The 20,897-nt window shown below is 46.9% G+C and overlaps 1 protein-coding gene and 1 long non-coding RNA gene across 13 annotated transcripts in view; one reads left to right on the forward strand and one right to left on the reverse strand.

The window, feature by feature from the left end:
• The window catches only part of CUNH12orf75 (chromosome unknown C12orf75 homolog), a 28,894-nt gene extending 18,552 nt beyond the window's left edge, over positions 1-10,342 (forward strand). For 2 of the 3 annotated variants that reach the window (XM_050145659.1, XM_050145657.1), the window contains exons 3-6: positions 6,887-6,922; positions 7,543-7,622; positions 7,970-8,002; positions 9,981-10,342. In XM_050145659.1, the coding sequence (XP_050001616.1) occupies positions 6,887-6,922; positions 7,543-7,622; positions 7,970-8,002; positions 9,981-9,991 (160 nt within the window). In that variant the 3' untranslated portion in view covers positions 9,992-10,342. Of the gene's footprint in view, positions 1-6,886; positions 6,923-7,542; positions 7,623-7,964; positions 8,003-9,980 lie in introns of all 3 variants that reach the window. The other variant, XM_050145658.1, reaches the window with a different exon arrangement.
• Positions 1-19,301, reverse strand: part of LOC126503761 (uncharacterized) — a 59,195-nt gene extending 39,894 nt beyond the window's left edge. For 9 of the 10 annotated variants that reach the window (XR_007592382.1, XR_007592381.1, XR_007592387.1 and 6 more), the window contains exon 1: positions 5,609-6,880. This is a non-coding gene — a long non-coding RNA (uncharacterized lncRNA). Of the gene's footprint in view, positions 1-5,608; positions 6,881-7,133; positions 7,205-11,326; positions 11,421-12,068; positions 12,208-16,383; positions 16,671-18,957 lie in introns of those variants that run through there. The other variant, XR_007592388.1, reaches the window with a different exon arrangement.
• Between the last annotated feature and the right edge of the window lie 1,596 nt (positions 19,302-20,897).

Here is a 20,897-nt window from a genome sequence, read left to right on the forward strand (position 1 = left end):
TACCACCGCCTCCTAAGGCTGTGGGTCTTCTTCACAAAGAGAGCAATTAGTACTTCAGTGGAAGGTTGGGGATGCAATTTAGCCCTTGTCACTCTCCTCTGGGCCAAGGTTGAAAGTCCCCACTTTGAAGTCAATGGTACTATGCTCACCCCGGGGGTGGGGAGGAATGCAGCCAGTCTTGGCTGAGGAGCTAGTCCAGGCAAAGAGCGAAAACAAACAGCTGCAAGAAGCTGCAGACCAATGAACCAGACCTCATTCAGTCCCTGGCAGGAGAATAATTCAGTTGGAAATCACCTATCACTGTTTGGTGGATTCGATCTGCACCACAACCTTGGGTACATTTCTCACGACCACAACAAACACCAGTCCCTCCAGGGGGGCTGCCATGGTGGCAGGAGCAAGGGGCAGAGCCGTTCATATCACCAGGAAGCAGTGATATGAACCTGAGTCAGGAAGGAGAGAGGCGGCTGTGCCTTCCAAGGTCCACGCCTTCGGTCAACTAGCCTCTTCATGTTTCAGTGGCCTCCAGAAATTGTGCCTCCAGGCGGGCAGGGCAGGGCACAGGTGTTTAAAACAGAAGCCTGCTGCGGGGTGATTTCAGATTCAAACCCGAGGAGCCAGGGGCACCATTAAAGAAACTCAAAAGAAAGTTAAATTCTCTAAAGAAAGTTGGGTTTACAAGTGGCGAATTATAATATAATTACAGCAAATATAATTTAGAAGCAAATACATTGTCAATTAATAAGCCTGTTCCAGCCAGGTATGATGTTCACGCCTGTCATCCCAATGGTCCAGAAGCAGGGGACATAGAAGGGTTGTGGAGGGTTTGAGACTAGCCTGGGCTACCATGTGAGACTTCGTCTGGAAAACAAAACAAACAAAAAAAAAAAAACAAAACAAAAAAAAAAGCCAAAAACAAAACCTAAACTACCTCCCCTGCAATAAAGCAAAAACCTGTTTCAAACGATCAACATGAAAAATAAAACACAGCCAGGCAGAGTGGAGCTGGCTCTGACTCTTCCGCGTTAAATTTGTTATGTTTACCCATTGAGGAGTGCAGCCTCCACCGTGGCACCCAGACGTGGATGGGGGAGGCTCAGGTGCTGGGTTGTTTTTCTGCTTCTCAGAGCAGCTTTATAAGCAGAGCTTTATATTTAGAACGGTTTTTCTTGATGAATAAGTGAAAAAAGCATATTATGTTTTTGCCGCGTAAATGTTCGTTCTGGAAAGCAGAGGGGAGTGAGAACCTCCTGGTTTCCAGGCAAACCGAAGCTCGGAGGAATTAGAGATCATTCATTGGAACAGCAGCCGTGTCTAGTCATTCACCGTTTGTCTTGGAACGTGCCATGGTTTCGTGATTTTACTACCGAAGGCTTTGGTGTTTTAACTGTCGTTCATTCAAGTGCGAAGCCGAGAAAATGCAATGATGAAGATACTTTGAACACCGTATATTATTGGTGAAGAAAAAAATGGAGTTTAAAAAAATGTATGACCATTATAGGCACTTCTGGGGATTGCATCCAGGGTTTTACATATCTCAGGCGAGCTGAGTTATAACTCAACCCCTCTTATTGTTTTTAATTTTGAAATAGTGTCTCACTAAGTATCCCAGGCTGGACTTGAACTTGTAACCCTCAAACCTCCATCCCTCTTTTGAGTAGTTGGGCAGACTTGCTTAGGTCACCAGGCCTGCTTACAGTCTATATTTGATGGATTATTGCTGAGTAAGGTTTCTTTGAGTGGAAAGTTCTAGTTGCTAGTAGAATGAAAATCATAGTGTAAAATAATTGAAAGATTTCATTGTGTCCTGTACAGATGGTTTTTTTTTTTTTTAAATGATCATGCACGAAATACATTGTTGCAAGTATGGGTGGAGGAAAGCTCACTTTTTGCTGAACAATCACAGGCTGTGGCCAGTTGGAGGCGCTCCATCTCCTAGAAGTCAGCTTACCAAAGCATAGAGCTCACTGATGGCCAAGGAGACATTCAGTTTCTGCTTCACTTAGGAAAAGTCTACAAGAAGACGATGGAGCAGAAAGGTGTGTGATTATTTGTGGCGTCTGAGTCGATGTGTGATTGACTCTGATACGGAAGACAGAACCACGCTGGCTGTGGCACGCTCACAGGAAGTAGCTTCAAGTGGGCTCAGTAGGCACCATCTATAATCTTAGACACGATGATTGTCCTGGCCCTCTGCAGTGTGAGTCATGTCTCAACTACCAGCGGAGGAGGTACCCACAATCCCAAGAGTTACAATGGCCGGTCCCACTTTCAGTAATATCTGGTTTTGCAAACATTCTTATTGATGTTGTGACCAGAGTTCTGAGTCAGAGTTCTGGGAATCTGTGGTCTTAATCATGGAGATTATTATACTCAGTGGGTGGCTTTAACCCTGACATCTTTCTCCTTGAAAACCTGTGCTTTGGTAAAAGAAGCTAAGCTCTTGCCAACAAAGAAAGAGAGGTGCCATTTCAATGAAATGTTAATGGATTTTATAAACTTCGTTCCCAATGGGTAGTGGTTGATTCTTTGAAATGTTCCTGTCGTTTAAGACATTTTAAGCTTGCTGTAAATGACTAGAAATATTTCACTCATTTTTTTTTCAAATATTAAACTACATTCCACATTAATTTTCAAAGGGTAAGAATGATTAAATGAAACACAATCTTTTTTATCTTTTTTTTTTTTTTTGCTGAACTATACATTTTTCTCTGGTCCCCTCCATTCCTCTCCCCTCCCCTTCTGCCCTCTCCCATGGATCCCATGCTCCCAGTTTACTCAGGAGATCTTGTCTTTTTCTACGTCCCATGTAGTTTAGATCCATGTATGTCTCTTTTAGGGTCCTTATTGTTGGATAGGTTCTCTGGGATTGTGAATTGTAGGCTGGTTTTCTTTGCTTTATGTCTAAAAGTCACTTATGACTGAGTACATATGGTATTTGTCTTTCTAAAAGAAAAACAAAACCAAGATTGTATCTGTGACCAGACACCTGATCTGGGTCACCACAATAGAGAAGGTGTGAGCCTTGCTCTCAGTCTTGAGACCCAAGATTCAATCTCCTGGTAACAGGGAGGCCAGCTTGCTCCAAGGAAGCCTTTGGCACTGAGGAGGACATCCTGGAGATGAGCCTCCGAGTCTTTGATGTAACCGTGCCCAGAGCAAAGGGCAGGTGCTAGACCGCTTACCAAGTCCCAGCTCCTGGCTCTGAGTTGACGTGAGCACTGGAGGACCTTCGTGCGACTCCTGCTCGCTATTCCCAGAGCGGCCCGTGTAGCCCAGTGAAGAAAACGGAATTGGGGCCAAGGTTGATGTTAGGGCCGGTGTTGTAGTCTGCAGATCCGCGCTCTGGGTGCTTTCCGAGCTCTCAGAGTCGTAATCTGAATTGCGTACTTGCCAGCTGGCTACATCCCCTAGCGGCCCTCTGAAGTCACTGTCGCTAAGGCCAAAAGGAAACCCAGGGAAAGCCTGCAGAATTTTTCTTTCCTTGCTGGGATAACAGGCAGGTCAGAGGGGATCCTCAGGGCCTTGCTGTGATTAATGTTCTCCATGAAGACTTGAAAACATGAATTCACAGAGGCACCGTTCCTACACATTATGGGATTTAATTTACCCGTTGGGTGGTAGAGGAGGCAGGTTCGTCATAGAGGGTGATTTTGGGTTATTGTACACTTCACCTGATGGCGACTCAAATTTGAACCGGAAAGGAGTGGCGTGCGTATGGGGAAAATAATAAATGTTCCATGTCAAAGCCTGATGTCCTGAAAAATATTGTTTCTCTGTGCCAGAGCCATTTGTGTTATGAGGCATGGCCCGTTGTACTCAGCATGTTTGTCCGTGTGTTAGATGAATCCCCTGGTTTCCCTCACTGTCTGCTCTGCAGTGTTCTGATCTTACTGACACCCCACCCCATCCCACCCCACCCCACAATGTTCAGCCCATCAGCCATCTTGGTAGTGCTGGCAGCTGGTGAACAGAAAACAAGAATATGCTCTACGACACACTCATATGCTCTACGACACACTCAGTTCAGGGATGGAGGCAGACTCCACCCTCAATGCCACGTCATACATTAGTGGCCAGACAGCACAAGGGAGAAGCACAACCTGTATGCTTCCCCATGTATGCGCAGGTGGTCATGCGTGTTTGGTTGTGTGCATGTGTATGCATGTACACGTGCAGGCCAGAGCACAGCCTTAGGGAGCGTTCGTCAAGAATGCCATCTGCCATTTTCAAATTTTGTAGCACTAATAATAAAAACCCAGAGAGCGAAATTGGGGTTCAACCCCAAAACCAGAAAAGTAAGGCAGCCAAGCCACTAGAGAAGTCTTACCTCTACCAAGGCTGGGTGACCATAGGCTAAGCCGACTAAGCCTCTCTCTCCACCTGTTTTATATTCCTTCTAGTGCTGGGATTAAAGGCGTGACTCCCTGGAACTGGGATTAAAGGTGTGAGCCACCAGCTCCCGGAACTATTTCTGAATTGATTTTGTGTAGCCTGGGGTGGCCTTGAACTCAGAGATTCACCTGGCTCTGTCTCCCAAATCGTGGGATTAAAGTTGTGTGTCACCACTGCCTGACTTCTGGTCTTCAGGCAAGATTTATTTATCAAAATACAAATAATATACCTCTACAAAATTTAACTTCTTTTTCACAACTTCATATTTGAGCAGTTCATCCACATCACCCTGCTCCCTAACTCCTCCCATGTCCCCCTCCCTCCCAGATTCACAATCTCTTCAAACATGCATATATCTGAGCCCATTTAGTGTTCCTCACTCAGACGTGTGTCTAGGGATAAACCCTTGGGATTGAAGAACCTATGCACGAACCCACCCTGGAGGAAACTGATTCTTCCTCTCTTAGAAGCCATTGCCCATTCTTCTAGGAGAGGGACAGAATTTCCTCCGTCCATGTTGGTACATCAACTGGTATGGTTCAACCTTGTTTTTGAAACAGAATCTCCCACTGGTTTGATGCTTGCCCATTAGGTAGGCTAGGCGTGTTTGTTTCTGTGTGTGTTTGTGTTTCATATGTGCACGTGTGTGCCTGTGTATGCATGTCTTGTTTTTGTATTTGTATATGTGCATTTGCATGTTTGCATATATTTGTTTTTGTGTGTGGATGTTTGTCCACACATACGTGTGTGTATTCATGTACATGTGTGTGTGCACGTGTGAAGGATTTCTGCTAGAAAATGGAACGTCCCAAATGATATCTGCATATATATTTGTGTGTCTGTGTTTATGTGTGCTGGGCTTCTTTCGGAAAAACGTCACATTCCAGTGATCTTTCCCAGGGCAGCCTAGCAAGGTGATTCTTGGAAATCTAAACTTTCTCACTTCTGCTCCCTGAGCTCAGCCGGCACCTCTTCACCTGCTTGCTCCACAGCCTGGCTGTTCGTGAGAGCAAGGACGCTAACTGTGGACAGATCAGCTGGAGCCTAAAACCCCGTCACCTTAAGGCAGTTCTATCGGCCTCTTGGGCTTTTGGCTCTGCAACCCCAGGCCTCCCTCTTCCCAGGAACCTGAAGCTTGCTAAAATGTTCTTCCTGTATGAGGCCCATGTGGCTGGGGAGAGCCACTCCACCCCACCTGGGAAGGTGTGCTCACCTTCATATTGTTAGGACAGGCTTCGGTTTCTGCTGACAGCTGGGTGAATGCCGGCTTGGACTTTTCCTTCCCCCGAGGAGATCCATCGAGAGCAATCAGCTGCTTCTGTTCCTCCTCTGCCTGGACCTGGTTTTCCAGATGATTCTGATGTAAAAGCTGGTCAGGAAAAGCTCTATAGGTTGGGTAAAGGAATGGCTTAGCAACAGGAAAAATTTGCTAAGATGATGACTCTTAGCAGCAGCTACGGGCTCCTTCTAAAATGACTACAGCCCAGCCAGGATTCTCCCCCTTCTTGCTTCCTCTTCCCTTGAGTGGGACGGTGTAAGCTGGAGCTGGGGCTGCGGCTGCGCCGGTGTCTCCAATACAAATTAGCAGGGCTCGGCGAGTCTGGAATCACACAGGTGGGTTTAGACTCTGTTCTGTGCCGTAACCTTCAGTCCTATAGGACCATGTCTTTTCATCTTCAAAGGGAAGTGAATGCCGATTGAGAAGGATGGGGATGAAGGTGTCTGGAATAGCCTCACGAGCCAGTGGAGTTGGGAGGCAGCTTCACCTCTGAGAAACCAGCACAGTGATCTCTTGCTGGGGCTAGTTTTGGAAGTTTCTCTTTCTCCTTGCACGAAAGGCCGTGGAGCCTAGGGCACGAGTGCCCACCCGAACATTTTTGGTCTCTAGGATTCTCTGCACTGATGTCTGGGGTTGAAATTCTCAGGTGTTGGACTAGCACAGATGCGTCTCATCCTTACCTGATACCCAGGAGGGACTGGCTGATAGTGACTCGCTTCATTTTAATTGGCTCCATCCTTTGAACAGAGGGAAATAAAACTGGCATTAACTCTTCAGCTTCCACTACTGCAGTTGCGCTGTTCCAGGGACACAAGGGGCTCCATGTCATAGGGAGGGCAGGCAGGAACCGAGGGGTTACCTGCTAGAACCATTACCGGAGAGCCCAGGTTCAGGCAGCCTGCCGCCGTCGCTCACCCGAGGGCTGGCGGACAGTTTTCTGTCTAGCCTTTCCTGTCTCAGGCTGGCCCCTGTCCATGATCGGGTTTGGCAGTCAGGTTTCTAGCTTTTGCTGAACGTATCTATTTTGATATGTAGAAAATCGCCCGACCTTTAGTGTGTGGTCAGAGCCAGGCAGAGCGCTGGGCTGTCGATGTACAGGGCGGGTAGCACATGTGAAATCAGTCACTGTGACCTCGTCTTCTCCTGTAACCAAAGCTGAAGCGTCTGCTGTGTAAAGGCACAGGCTCACCACAACTGTTTCTGGGCTTTTAGGACAGAAGACTCAATAACGGACGAAGAGAAGAGGAGGTATGTGTGCCGTCGCAGCCCGTGTCACGTGAGTGGTTTTGGCCGTAGGCATGGATGTAACCACTCTAGCATAGGACGATGACACATTCCGTCAGGCGGCACTCTAGCAGGGACGCGGGACCTGAAACGGCGGAGGCCCCGACCCAGCAGCTCTGCCCTGCGAGTGTGGCTCTGCCATCTGTTCTGCCCCCGACCAACTCCCCCTCCTCACCTCTGTGCTTCCTCAGGTCCCCTCTGCTCTGCGTTCCCGGGCGTCCTGCCTCATGCTGTCCATGTCTTTTCCTGTAAGGAAGTGATTTTTGAATATACACGTTGCCTAGTGCCACAGGGATCTCTGAGTTTTCCCTAAGCAGTGGTCACATATCGCTCAACTCTATGTCACTATGTGTACTTAGATCACTTCTTTTCTTTCTCATTACAAGCAAAGAAGTTAAAATTTTTTGCTTATTCAACGGAGCTATTTTTCCAAAGCTTCCTTTTAACATAGAAAAACGCGAATCTTTGAAAAGTCATGAGTTATCTTCACAATCATTTAATCATTTGGAGTGGTTCATCCTTTATTTTTTTGATGGTTCTCTCCCTCTAGCGCCCTTAAATTGATCTAATTTCTTTTCTTAAAGAAACTATGGCGGAGTGTACGTTGGTCTGCCTTCTGAAGCTGCCAGTATGGTGTCTAGTCAAGCAAAGACAGTACGGAAAAGTAAGCAAGGGTTGTGTGGGGCTTATTTCCTTAAAAAGGTATGTGTGCCTGTGTGAGCACGCATGTATGGGTGTGTGTATATATATACACGTATGGGTGTGTCTATGTATATATATATATGTATGTGTGTGTGCATGCGCACATTATGGTTGTGTGTAGATATGTATGGGTGTGTCTGTGTATATATGTGTGTGTGTACGTGTATGTATGGGTGTGTATATATATGTATATGTTTGTGTCCATCTGTCTGTGTATATGTGTGTGTGATATTGTTTGTAGCTTTTTGGGAAACTATAATGTATTTTTAAAAAGCTCTAAACACTAACTTATTTTCTCTCGAAGATTAGAGGAAGATAACATGATATCTGGACAGTCAAGAGGTACTGTGTCTTTTCCTGAATCGTCTTGTGTGCTTAGCCTCGTTAATGAAGGGACTGCTTGTAGTGTCTCTGTGCGTCTAAGAGATCTTGCGTGCCAGTCCATTTTCTCCTGAACTGCCATGGTTTCACTTCGGTCTTTCCCAACTCCAGTGTCATTTGTTCACTAAGCGTGAACTGCATGCCTGGCCAAGACATCAGGGCTCACCAAAACTCAGGAGGGCTTAGAACTTGAATGACAGCTGGACGGTCTCGGTCAGAGACTCTGGCTAGGACTCAGGGATCGGTATACACAGCGTGTAGCAGTAGAGTTCAAGAGGAGATGCGTCCACCACTGGTTCAGATGGGTGCTCGTCCTGGCTGACACAGGAGCAGGTATGTGGGGAGGGAGAATTTCTATTCTCTTGGTCCCACGGCCTGGGCTGTGTTTGGCTCTCCATTCTGTGCCGTTTCTTACCAAATGCACTCAGCCTCTTTTGCAGCCCCCACTCAGGAGTGCTGTTTCCCTAGAGAGTCCGTTTTCTGTTGGAAGTCAGACTCTTTCCCCACTGGCTGAACAGGTTACTTTTCTTTTGTGACCTCCATCTCATAATCTATAGACTGGATCTTTTGCTTAGACATAAAGGTTGTTGTGAGGATTAAATGAAATAAACGGTATCTTTTGCTTTCCTCATTGCTCCCTTCTTTCTCTTCTTCTCCCTCTCTGTCTTCCCCAGTTTGCTCACTGGGGAGTGAGATTTGATAGCTGGTTGCCTCTGTTGAGGGTCAAAGGTTACCGCAGTGACGGTCAAGCAGTTACTGCTGACCGCCCACAGGTATCTGGCCAAAATACTCGCTCACTGCTCATGGATCCCAGTGTGTTCTTGGACCTGCTTCATCTCCAAGTAGTCAGTTTGATCCCGTTTCCTTTTTGCCTCGCCTTTGAATTACCTGAAAGGTTTTCTCAACTGAAGGTCTTGGCTGTCGTGTGTCCATCGTTCCGTTTGTCTGCGACACACCTACATCTGTGACTGGCAGGCTAGGCGTTGGGCAGAATCCTGATGGGAGGACTGTTCCCAGGGGGCATTCGATACAAAGGACGAGCTACAGGTTTTGGCCAACATCACCGTCTTTCTGACTGGAATTCACCCCGTGAGCTCATTTGGCTATTTTGGGGGGCAAATTTTGGCATGCTGATCTGATACGGTTAGGTAGTTTCTTATGCCCCGGACTCTAGAGTGGAAACCACGGACACACAGCTGTGGCTCTTTGAGAGGCATCTTCTACCCAGGAAGGAAGTGGTGGCCTAGGCCTGCTCTCAACTGAGCCAGCCAAAAGGAGCTCATGTGATGGCTCTCAGATGCCAGTGTGGACCAGCTCCGTCAGTGTCCCTGGGGGAGCCCCACAAGCTGTGAATGGTTGGACCCTCTTTGCAGGGTAATGCCGGGACGGGATCGTGTATGACTGACTGACAATCTATATTATGAGTGTGGTGCCGATATGCACTCAGCCTGTTTTGGTTATTGTTATTCTGTATTTCAATTCTTAATTGTATTTTTATAAGTTTCTCAGCATCCAATTTTATCTCTTTATATAAAGATTATCAACATTCAGAACTATACTGCCCAATAATAAATCTTAAGTAGCTATTGATTGGCTGTTGAAAATGTGCTCTACTTAAAGGCAAATTCAGTAAATAATTTTCAGGCTTAAGACATGTGCTTTTTGGAGGCTGGAGAGACGGCTCAGTGGTTAAGAGCACTGCCTGTTCTTCCAAAGGTCCTGAGTTCAATTCCCAGCAACCGCATGGTGGTACACAACCGTCTGTAATGGGGTCTGGTGCCCTCTTCTGGCCTGCAGGCATACATGCAGATAGAATACTGAGAATACTGTATACATAATAAATAAATAAATCTTTAAAAAAAGACATGTGCGTTTATCTAAGTTGTGATTTTTGAGTTTGCTAATTCTTTTTCCCACCTTTCCTTTTTTCCTTCTACAGCCCGCACATGAATTTGGAAGGAATTAGGCTCCGGGGACATTGTATCTTCAAACAAATCCTGCAAGATTGTCCCCTGCTGTGCCACCTCTCCCAGATCCTTAGTGTGTAGTGAAAGCCTTGGGTACACACTGTGCGTTGTGGCCGCAGAAGGAAACTGGTAGACTTGGTGCTCACTGGGGGAACTCTGCGTCACCACCAGTGAGGGAGCCCTAAGGCTGTCGCCACCCAGCCTGGGCCACCATTCCACCCAGTTCACAGAAGTCCTGTCTTTTCACTGATACTCTTTTGATAGTTTTTATATAACGCAATCCTTACTGTATTTATAACCTGGTATTAGAGTATAAAGGAATTACCTGAAGTAATCTACCGTCTCTTGTCCTTTGACGTTTCTCCTTCGTCATTTTTTTCAGCTGTGAAGTTGGTAATAGAGTCTCACAACTCTCCCTTTCTCACTAGTCGGTTTAAAACCTTCATTTAAATGTAAGCGAATTCCCTCTGTTGAGGACAATGCAAGTATTTGAAAATGAACCAGTTAAATGTGCATGCTCCCCACACAGGTGTGGATTAAAGTCCCGTTTTCTTTAGTCAGAGGCTCACATGGCTCCAGAAGTCCTGCAGCTGCCCCGTTGCCCGTTCTCCCCTTGTATAATTAGAGCATCTCATCGTGTTTATTCCGTACTGTCGCTCAGAACTACGGTTGATGTTTAGTGGGATATCCGGGAAGTTCCGAATTTGCTAACAACGTGCACACCTACTTATGACTGCGGTGTAAGGAACCGGGTTCACCAGCGTATTTCAACCATTAAATATTTTTACCCCTCTTCACCTGGCTTTCTTAATTATTTTCAAGAAACGACTTTCAAAGAAGCTACATGTGGTATTATCATATGTAAACACCATATATCAGTATGTACAAATAACACTGGTTAAATAGATTACTATGAGAAGTGGGGGTTTTCCCTAAGAAAGGCTCTGTTTCTATATTTGGTTGATAATAACTGTGGAGCCATCAAATTCAGAACACAAAAAGTAAGAGTTACTAAGAACTTACGAGGCCTATATTCCTCTCGATGTCCATAAGCTCAACATGGCGCTCAGGGGGACGTCGATATTTATATAAGTAATAATAATAACCCCCAGGAGCCTGAGGCACGAGAGTCAGGGGTTCAAGGCCAGCTGGCTCCACAGTGAGTTTGAGACCAGAATGGACTACATGAGACCCTGTCTCAAAAAATATTTCAGTTAAAAAACACCAACTACATTGACTTTGGAAAACCTAATTTACAAATCTCTTTAGATAGATAGGAGAATGTAAGGATGGACTGGGGATACAATTCATTTCTCACCGAACATCATCTGTTTCTTGTGCCTCTTCTGTTGTTGTTCCAACCCCAGATTACACCATGTTCCAATTAAATTGGTCGCTCTTATCTCTTCTTCCTGGTAACAGACATTTTTCTCAGCTTTTCCTTGTTTTTGTTTTTGTGACCGCAAACCTTTTGAAATCTACTGTCTGGAAATTTTGGAATATGCCGTTAATAGGAACCCTCCTGCGCTTTTATATTGGACTGGGATCATAGATCCTGAGGGAGACCCTCACTGAGATGGAATGACCCCTCATCAAATCACATCCCGAGGTCTCAGGATCCCAACTTATTACCAGTGAAACTGACCCTGATTGGTTGGATGAGGGTCTCAGCTCTCTCCACCAGAGTTTCCGAGTTTCCCTTCCCCAAAACCTCGAAGCCAGCGGTTCTCCACCTTCCTGACGCTGCGACCCTTAACACAATTCCTCATGTTGTGGTGACCCCACCAACCATAAAATTATTTTCGCCGCTACTTCACAACTGTGATTTTGTTACTGTTATGAATCATAACGTAAGTATCTGTTTTCTGATGGTCTTAGGTGACCCCTGAGAAAGGGTCGTTTGACCTCCAAAGGGTCGTGACCCACAGGTTGAGGACCGCAGCTCTAAGTGACTTATGAGTCCAGACCATATTCAAGATAGGACTTAAGGTCCACCCCCTGGAGGAACTTGGGGTCGTTGACTAAAGCTTGATGGCATTTGGCGATGTTCTCGTTCTCACCAGAGTTCCAGTTATCTTCTAGGTATCGGGGGAGAGCTTGTCCAGTGTGTGTACCAAGCCAGTCGCTAGTCCGCTTCCCGTTCTGCAGCTCATCGGCAAAGAATCTCTAATCCCACGGAACGGCTCACACGCTGGGCCACTGAGAACACAGCCGGTCAGGCACGGTCAGGCTAGTGTAGACTCACCTGACAGTCCTTCCCCTGATGACCCCAGCCACGCTCTGCCCTGCCTCGTGTAGGAAAGGGGAACTTTGGGGCAACGGATTCCTGTACTTTGTGCAAACAGACGAGTTCCCCTAGACGTATACATTTTGATGGATCGTGTAGTGTGCACCCTATGGCTCTGGATAGAGAAAAACTCTGCTATAGGGAAAAAAGCAGCCTGGTAACTGGGAATTTTGTGACGCTGGACTGCAGGGGTTCTGCTTCTTCTTAAAGTTTCCACAGCTAATATGAATGTGATCTTTGGATCTTGTCTCCTCAGGGTCCTGGGGATTAAACTCAGGATCTTATGTGTGCTAGGCAGGTAGACTGAGCTATACCCAAGACCCATCATTGGGGCCTATAGCATAATTGCTGGGGTTCCAATCCCCATTTTCTCCCCATTCGTTCAGTAGGTACTGCTAGGAACTTTCTAAAGTATGTATTATCATATCAATAAGAATATGTGGGTATTTATCTTGTTCAGGTTACAATCTAATATTGTCTTGCTTTCTTGGTTTTGTCTAGCTTTGACCATTAGGAGCTTTTTCAGGTTCCATTCTGACATTCTCTATACAAGCCCCGCCCCCTAGGTAGACTCTCAAGGTGAGCAATGCCACATGATGAAAATGTCGTTCAGAAGTTAAAGCTCCAACAAATTCCATTACAAATGAACAGTCTCTTCCATATTATGACAAGTCCTAACATTTTCCTTCCACGGGGATGAGCTAAACTTAGAGCCTCCTAAATCTTACACATTCCTAACACAGCCACCCACCTCCTGCGTCTTAAGGCGAATGATTAAACGTCTTTACCGAGCACAGTAAGAATCTGAAAGACAGAGGAGGGTAAAGGATGAATGGGATTCAAAAAGGAGAGGGACAGAAGCCTGTCTGTGCCGCTTAGTTTAGATGAACTAGACACAAACCAGGCTCGCTTGGGAAGAGGGAACCCTGATTGAGGAATGGCTTCTATCAGATTGGCCTGCGGGTATGTTTATGGGCATTTTCTTTATTAATGGTTGGCATAGGCAGGCCTAGCCCTCTCTGGGCAGAGCCATCCCTGGGCAGGAGGTCCTGAGTTATATAAGAAAGCAGGCTAGCAAGGCACAGAATGAGAGCCAGAAAGCATCGTTTCTGCACGGTCTCCGCATCAGCTTCCCTAGACAGTGCACATCACTTGGAAGTTTAAGATGAAGTAATCCTTTCCTCTCCAACTCACTTTTATCCGTATTTTATCACAGCCAGAGAGAGGTAAAGCCAGAGAGAAATCTAAGAGCTTACACCTTTTCAAACATTATGGTTTTTGCAAGATTATTATTGGTTAAAAAATACAGTGGAGATGTGTGTTCGAGCATTTCTGATTAGAAGGCTGTCTGAGGGAAAGGGTTCCTTAAGCCTTCGGAGTGAGGAGACGCACATTGTCACTCGGTTGCAAAGACGGCTAAGCCCTTCTGATTTCCTACAGAGGTGGCGCTCCTCAAGAGGGAGTGATGGAGGAGGGTGTGTTCTCTGGCAGTACATGACTGCCTTTCCAGCTCTGGTCAACTCATACACTGCGGTCTTAGAGCCTGTAAGCTGTGGGAGGGGAAGTGGAGGCGGAGGAGGGGAAAATACCCCAGCAGGTGTCAAAGCATCGACAAGCCATGGTCGCCATTTGGGCCTGTAGAACCGGAGGAATGGAAGAGAAAACCTAAGAGATTGTGTGTATACTGCTGTGGGAGAGTGCGCTTGTATATTGTAAAGACTTGTCACTCATATTGATTTAATAAAATGTTGGTCAGTAGCCAGGCAGGAAGTATAGGCAAGGCAACCAGACAAGGGGAATTCTGTGAAGAGGAAAGGCAGAGAAGCAGTCACCAGCCAGATGCAGAGGAAGCAGGATGAGAATGCCTCACTGAGAAAAGGTACCAAGCCACGTGACTAAACATAGCTAAGATTTATGGGTGAATTTAAGTTGTAAGAGCTAGTTAATAATAAGCCTGAGCTAAGAGGCCAAACAGTTTGTAATTAATATAAGTAAGCCTCTGTGTGTTTGCTTGGGACTGAACAGCTGCAGGACCAGGCAAGACAAAAACTTCTGTTTACAGTATATGGTTTATGCAGGAAAAGTTTCAATTTTTAAATTAAAGTTATTTGTGTGTGTGTGTGTGTGTGTGTGTGTGTAGTGCAGGTGCCTACAGAGGCCAGAAGACAGTATCAAATCCTCTGAAACTGGATGTACCCGTGGTTGCGAGCTACCCAACATGGATGCTGGGAACCAAATGTGGGCCCTTTGGAAGAGAAGCAAATACCTTTGACTGCTGAGCCATGTCTTTGCCCTCTGGTTTTTATTTTTAATTAGCAGGAAACAGGGTTAAGAAATCTCAGGTTTCCCCTGATACCATAGGGATAGATTTGAACGAATTTGAAAATAACATAAATTATGAAAACCATAAAGCTAAGGGAAACACTAGTAAATAGTTACCTGACCTGAGACTGGGAAACAGCTTTATGTGAAAGAAGCGTGAAGCCCAATCCACAAGGTAAAACATTGCTAGGCTTGATTATATGAAAAATGAAAACGTATGTTTGAAACCTGAGAACATTTGAAAAGCAAATGGCTGGGGGAAAAGGCAACATTTGTGGTAACCATGGGTCTACCCTGCTCTACATCTGAGATCTCCCGATGTTTGCAATAACCACGTGTTCACCCAACTCTATATCTGAGGACTCTTGGCAACATTTGTGGTAAACACAGAGGCTAGCCTGCTCTACAAAGAACTCTCAGATAAAGGGTATGATCAGAGATTCTAAAAAGACAGTTCATGAAAGGACTGTAAATGGCCGTGGAACCTTCCGGGAGGGCTTATTCACATTAAAATACAATGGCTGGAAGTCGCAATGATGATGTAACTCCCCCAGTCAACAGCATGTCCCTCCTCCGTCCTGTGGCTGCCAGTGTGATGGCATGGTCACTGTTGTGTCTTGAGGATGTCTGCTCCCAATGACTGTGCCTCACCCGTCACTCTGATGAGCTGGGGGGTCCACAGGCAAGAAGAGCCTCCCTTCCTCATCTTTCGGTCACTTTGGGGTCACCATGTCCAGACAGCTGACAGAAACTCCTGAAGGCAGGTGCTCTAGTTTAGCTTGTTGCTTTGTAAGATGCCCTGACAGAAAGCGACTGGGGGAGGAGGGGCTTACGCTCGCCTTCAGGTGATGGCTCCTCAGAGCAGAGAAGCGAGTCAGGAGCCTGGTCATGCTCAAGGGCAGAGAGGAGTAAAGGCGTGCACGCCTGCTTGATTGCTTTCTCCTCAATCCAGGGCCTCAGTGCAGGAATGGTGCTATCACCGTGGGATGGGTGTTCTCTCACCAATTAACCGGACACGCCTCCCCCCACCCTATGGGATCAATTCTTCAATTAAAACTTCCATGGGTGATTCTAGGCTGCGTCAAATTGACCGTTAAAAAGTAACCATCCCAGGGCTCAGTAGTTAAGAGCACTGGCTGCTCTTCCAGAGGACCTGGGTTCAATTCCCAGCAACCACATGGTGGCTCACAGCTGTCTGTAGCTCCTGTTCCGGGGGACTTGACACCCATGGCAAAACACCAATGCATATAAAATAAAAATAAATAAAAGAACTAATCATCCCAAGATAAAAGATTAATTTTGAATCACGATTTTGGGAGAGAATTTCGCTTCTTCATACTGAGGACCAGCAGCTGCATGACCTCTAAGACCCCACCCCAGCCATCAGCCATGCCCCACCCTTTATAGGTTTGGATCTGAAGTCTTCCCCACTAGCTCGTATTTCAAATGCTTATTCTCAGGCTTGTAGGGGACAAGGCTGTCTCAAATGCTTATTCTCAGGCTTGTAGGGGACAAGGCTGTCTCTCTTCCTTTCCTTCTTACTTTCCAAAGACACTGGGCAGTCCACACCGTAGGGTCCTTCGCTACAGGACTCTACCCTGGGGTCCAGAACAGCTCTTCTTGGGACAGTGTCCCTTTTTGTCCAGCAGGTACCGAAGCCCTCTGCATCTCCTAAGACTTGCATGGCATTGTTATTTCTTGGCAGGATCCGTCTTTGCCAGCCCCGCCCACCAGCAACAGTGCGGTGAACCCAACAGAGCACTCACCCTCACCCTGTGGCTCCGCAAGCTCAGCTGCCGGTCTTTATTCCGAGAGTTTTCTGAGCCCGCCCGTCTTTACCTCTGCGATGCTGCAGACCGCACGGGCGCCATCTTGTGCCTGGACCTCGGTACAGCTCTTCATCCAAGAATTAGGCAGGATGGAGGGAGGGTCCTTGTCACTCAGTCCTTAGTGAATGTCATTTCCGCAGTCGGTGGACCCAGCCCAGGTAGGGCTCACCTGGTGAAGGTGTCGTCCGATGTTGTTGGCCGGCATTTCACCGCGGGACAACTCTCTGAATGTGGACAGATGTGGTCATATTAGGATACACATAGCAAGTGTCCACTCGTTATAGCAATAGAAAAAAACCATCGAGCCAATTTTTTAATTTTTTTTAACGATCGGCATAGAATCTACTGTTAAACTTTGAGGTTTCTGATTTCTTTTTTAAAGACAGGGTCTCATGTAGTCCAGGCTGGCCTCAGACTCGCTGTGTAGTGGAGGATAACCGTGTCTTTCCGCCTCCACCTCTCACGTGTTGTGATTACAGACATGAACCACCGGATTGGCAAAACTTTCAGTTTTTAGCGTTTAAAACAGACAAGGGGAAAAAAAAAAAAAATATCAGCGGGCCGCAGTCATGCCTTTCAAATGCGTGCATCTTCTGCCCTCTGGTGGGCGAAGTGTCTAATAACAGTTTATTTTTTTCTGTGCTTTGATGGGATTGGGCCTCATTTCCATACCATTATAGTAGCTCTGAATGTTGGGCAATTTATTTAGCTTTCCTCTGTCTTTGTTTTCACGGGACACAGTGTTTATAATAAAATGTTTAAAAGTCTGTGTATGAATGCTTATTACACGCCAGTATCAACTCATTGGATTCCCATGGCAGTCTTGTTATAGAGCAGCGGTTCTCAGCCTTCCTAATGCTGCGACCCTTTAAAGGACAATTTGCTGGAATCGTTTTTCTCCTTTATCCCACGAATCATGGGATTCAGTTTGGATGGCGAGGCCTGGCTGAGCCAACTTGTCTCACCCTACCTCCCTGTCACAAAATATTTATTTTTAAAAATTATTATTATTTTAAAAAAGTGTTTAAGCTTGTTGCAGTAGTGCGTGCCCATAGCTGACATCCTGGAGCCTGCTTCAGTAGTGCATGCCTATAGCTGACATCCTGGAGCCTGCTGCAGTAGTGCATGCCTATAGCTGACATCCTGGAGCCTGTTACAGTAGTGCATGCCCATAGCTGACATCCTGGAGCCTGCTGCAGCATAACTATAGTCCAACTTCCTGGGTGTGGAAACATGAAAATGCTGTACTCCAGGCCGCATACTTGGGCAAGAACCATCTTTGTGTTACTGAGGTGGACAGCTCCTGATTCAGTTTTTACATAGAACCCTGGCACCGTGTCCTGATTTGGAAACTTTGCAGATGTAACCATGGGAAATGAGGTTATAATGGACCAGGGCATCTGTGTCTGAGCCGATATGCAGTATTCCTTCTGGAAGAGAAACCAGACACACAGGAAAGATACTGTGCAGAGACAGAGCAGAGACTGGCATGAGGTCGTGCAGGTCAAGGGAGGACGAGAATTATGGGGGTTGACGGGGGCAAGGAGGAGCATTGCTTCTTTGGTGTGAGCAGCCATGCCAGTGCCTCAATTTGGGACTTTTAGCCTCTGGACTGAAAATAAGTAACACATTTCTGTTATTTTAAATTTGTTTTGTTTTTCGATACAGAGTTTCGCTGTTTAACAGCCCCGGTTGCCCTGGAACTCACTCTGTAGACCAGGGTGACCCCAAACTCAGAGATCTGCCTGCTTCTACTTCCCAAGTAGTGGGGTTAAAGGTGTGCACCACCATGGCCCGGCTGTTGTTAGATAAAACGACACTTTATTCACACTGTATGCTATGGATCATGTGTGGGGGTCAGAGGGCAACTCGATGGAGTTCACTTTCTCCTCCCCTGTGGGTCCTGGGAGTTGAACTCAAGAATTGAAACTCCAGTTGTCAGGCTTGGTGGCAAACGCCTTTACCCACTGAGCCATCCTGCTGTCCCTACTTCTGTGGTTTTTAATTCACCATTTTGTAGTGCTGCCAAAGGATTCAGAACGTCACACGACTGTGGCCACAAAATCATTTCCCCTGTCTAGGTTTGTAAGACTGTAGTCATTCAGGGCACACTGCCCCCTGAAAGCAGGCTTCAGCAGAATCAGGATGCCCCTGGCAACTATCACTCACTCAGGCGGAGGCTTTCCTGCTCGTCCTGGTTCTTAGCTGGCACCTGCAAAGTAGATGACCGCTGACAAGGTCATGCTCTGAGCTCGTCTTGTGGACCAATGAAATTGTAGCACACAGTTTGCTGTCATAGTTTCTGTTTTTTTTTTCTCCCCCCCGAGACAGGGTTTCTCTGTGGCTTTGGAGCCTGTCCTGGAACTCGCTCTGTAGACCAGGCTGGTCTCGAACTCACAGAGATCCGCCTGCCTCTGCCTCCCAAGTGCTGGGATTAAAGGCGTGCACCACCATCGCCTGGCTGTATTCTTATTTTTAAATTATTTATAAAGATTCAGAACCCTGACTTACCCTGGGCAGCAGATCTGTGATGCATGCTTGAGGCGGGCATCTTTATGTTTCGTTCAGAGGACAACTTTCAGGAGGTTGTGCTTTCCTCCCACTGATGTGGGTTCCGGGTATCAAACGCAGGTCAGCAGAAGTGGCACAGGTGCCTTTACCAGGCTGGGTCATCTTGCCAGCCCAAGTCAAGTCTTGTAATTGGAATACTTGACCTTACGATTGAGAACACTTTCCAGGGCATCCAGTGGGAGCAAGCTGACCAACCAAGCAGCCTGGAGAACACGACTTTCTGTGTTTACCTGTTTTCCACATAGACTTGCCCATGCAGGGAAACAGAGGCTGCTCTTCCTATGTGCAGGCTGCCTGTAAAGAGAGTCAAGTGGAGCATGCGTAAGGGGGAGTCAATCTTAAATTCTTCCCCCAGGAAACAAGAGGGATGGCAAATAAGAGTTCCTATCTGGCTGGGCAATCGTGGTGCACACCTTTAATCCCAGCACTCAGGAGGCAGAGGACGGTGGATCTCTGAATTTGAGGCCAGTCTGGTCTGCAGAGCGAGTTCCAGGGTGGCCAGGCAGAGCTACAAAAACAAACAAACAAACAAACAAACAAACAAACGCCTGTCTCAAAAACAGAACCAAACTAAACAAAAAGAAATAAAAAAGAGTTCCCAAACCTACCCTCAACTACCTCCGTCTCCTCCTCATCACATCCCAGCCACACAGCCCATGACTCCCACAGACGCCCTCTGCTCCATCTGAGGCCATGGTAGCACCCCAGACCCCAGGTAAGCCTTCTGCCCACACACTGCCAACACTCAGTCAGAGCTCACTCAGCCTACCCCAACACAGCGCCTCTCTCCTCTTCACGATCACCATAGCCCAGCCCACAACTCCAGCTTCACCAGAGGGCATGGTGGCAAACTCAGGCCAACCCTCTCCCCCACCACAGAACACCTCAGTACCTGCCCTGCCCAGCCTTCCTCCAACGGCCCCCTCTCTCCTTATCACCATACTGGCCCACGACTATGGTGGGAGCCCCTTGCCTCAGGAGAGATCCCCTGGGCTTCCTGAACCCCAAATAGCCTGGTTGCCTGTGGTCTGTCCCTACTTCCTCACTTGCTCAGCCTGTCCCCAACTGGTTCTCCTCACATCCTTTATTCTGGCCCCAACTCCACCAATGCATCCTGCTTGACCAGAGGACACAAAGGCCACCAGGTAGCCTGCTTGCTTAGCACTGCCTCCACTCAGTGCCCACCTAGCCTACCCTCAACTGTCCCACCCCTTCCTAGCACCACAGCCAAGACCCCAACTTCTGCTGAGGACCTTGGCCTGGACCAGAAGCTACACAGGAATAGCGATGTGTTTCCGTCACCTACGCTAAGATTCTGTGTGTTAAACCTCTGCCTGGGTGGCCAGGGAAAACATCTTAAGTTGGGATTATGTCTCAAATATCAGGTTTCTAATGGGGCTCCTTCCATTCCTGCCCCATAGATGGACTCCCTGGATGGCATCCCTGTTAACCGGAGGAAACAGCCCCTACACAAAGAAGGCCTTGACAGAGTGGTCAACACATGGCCAGGATGAGATGCAGTGTAGATTATCCCCTTCTGAGAAAGTTTCACTCCCACCACAAATTACAGAATAAACAGAAACGGGCCAAGACCACTAACAAGTGAAAACCAGGAAAGCCATAATGCTGAGGACAAAGGAAGGAGAGTGGCTTTCATGAGACCAGACCAGAAGACACAGATCTTTCCGTCTGCTCTGCTGACTTTCCACCCATCACCTCCAGCCCTCAAGAATTTTAAAAAGCCAATTTTAAAAAGCAAAACTATAAACTCTTCCATCTGAGACAGAGTCGTTAAATGGAAGTAAAGCAAGTACCAAAAGCTGCAGGTTTTCAGGTAGCTGGAGCTAAGTGATGGGCATCCCCAGATTCTCCTAGAGAGA

This window comes from Alexandromys fortis, unplaced genomic scaffold (genome assembly GCF_014885135.2).
Source record: "Alexandromys fortis isolate MF-2015 unplaced genomic scaffold, M_Fortis_MF-2015_v1.1 scaffold_50, whole genome shotgun sequence".
Taxonomy (NCBI): Eukaryota; Metazoa; Chordata; class Mammalia; order Rodentia; family Cricetidae; genus Alexandromys; species Alexandromys fortis.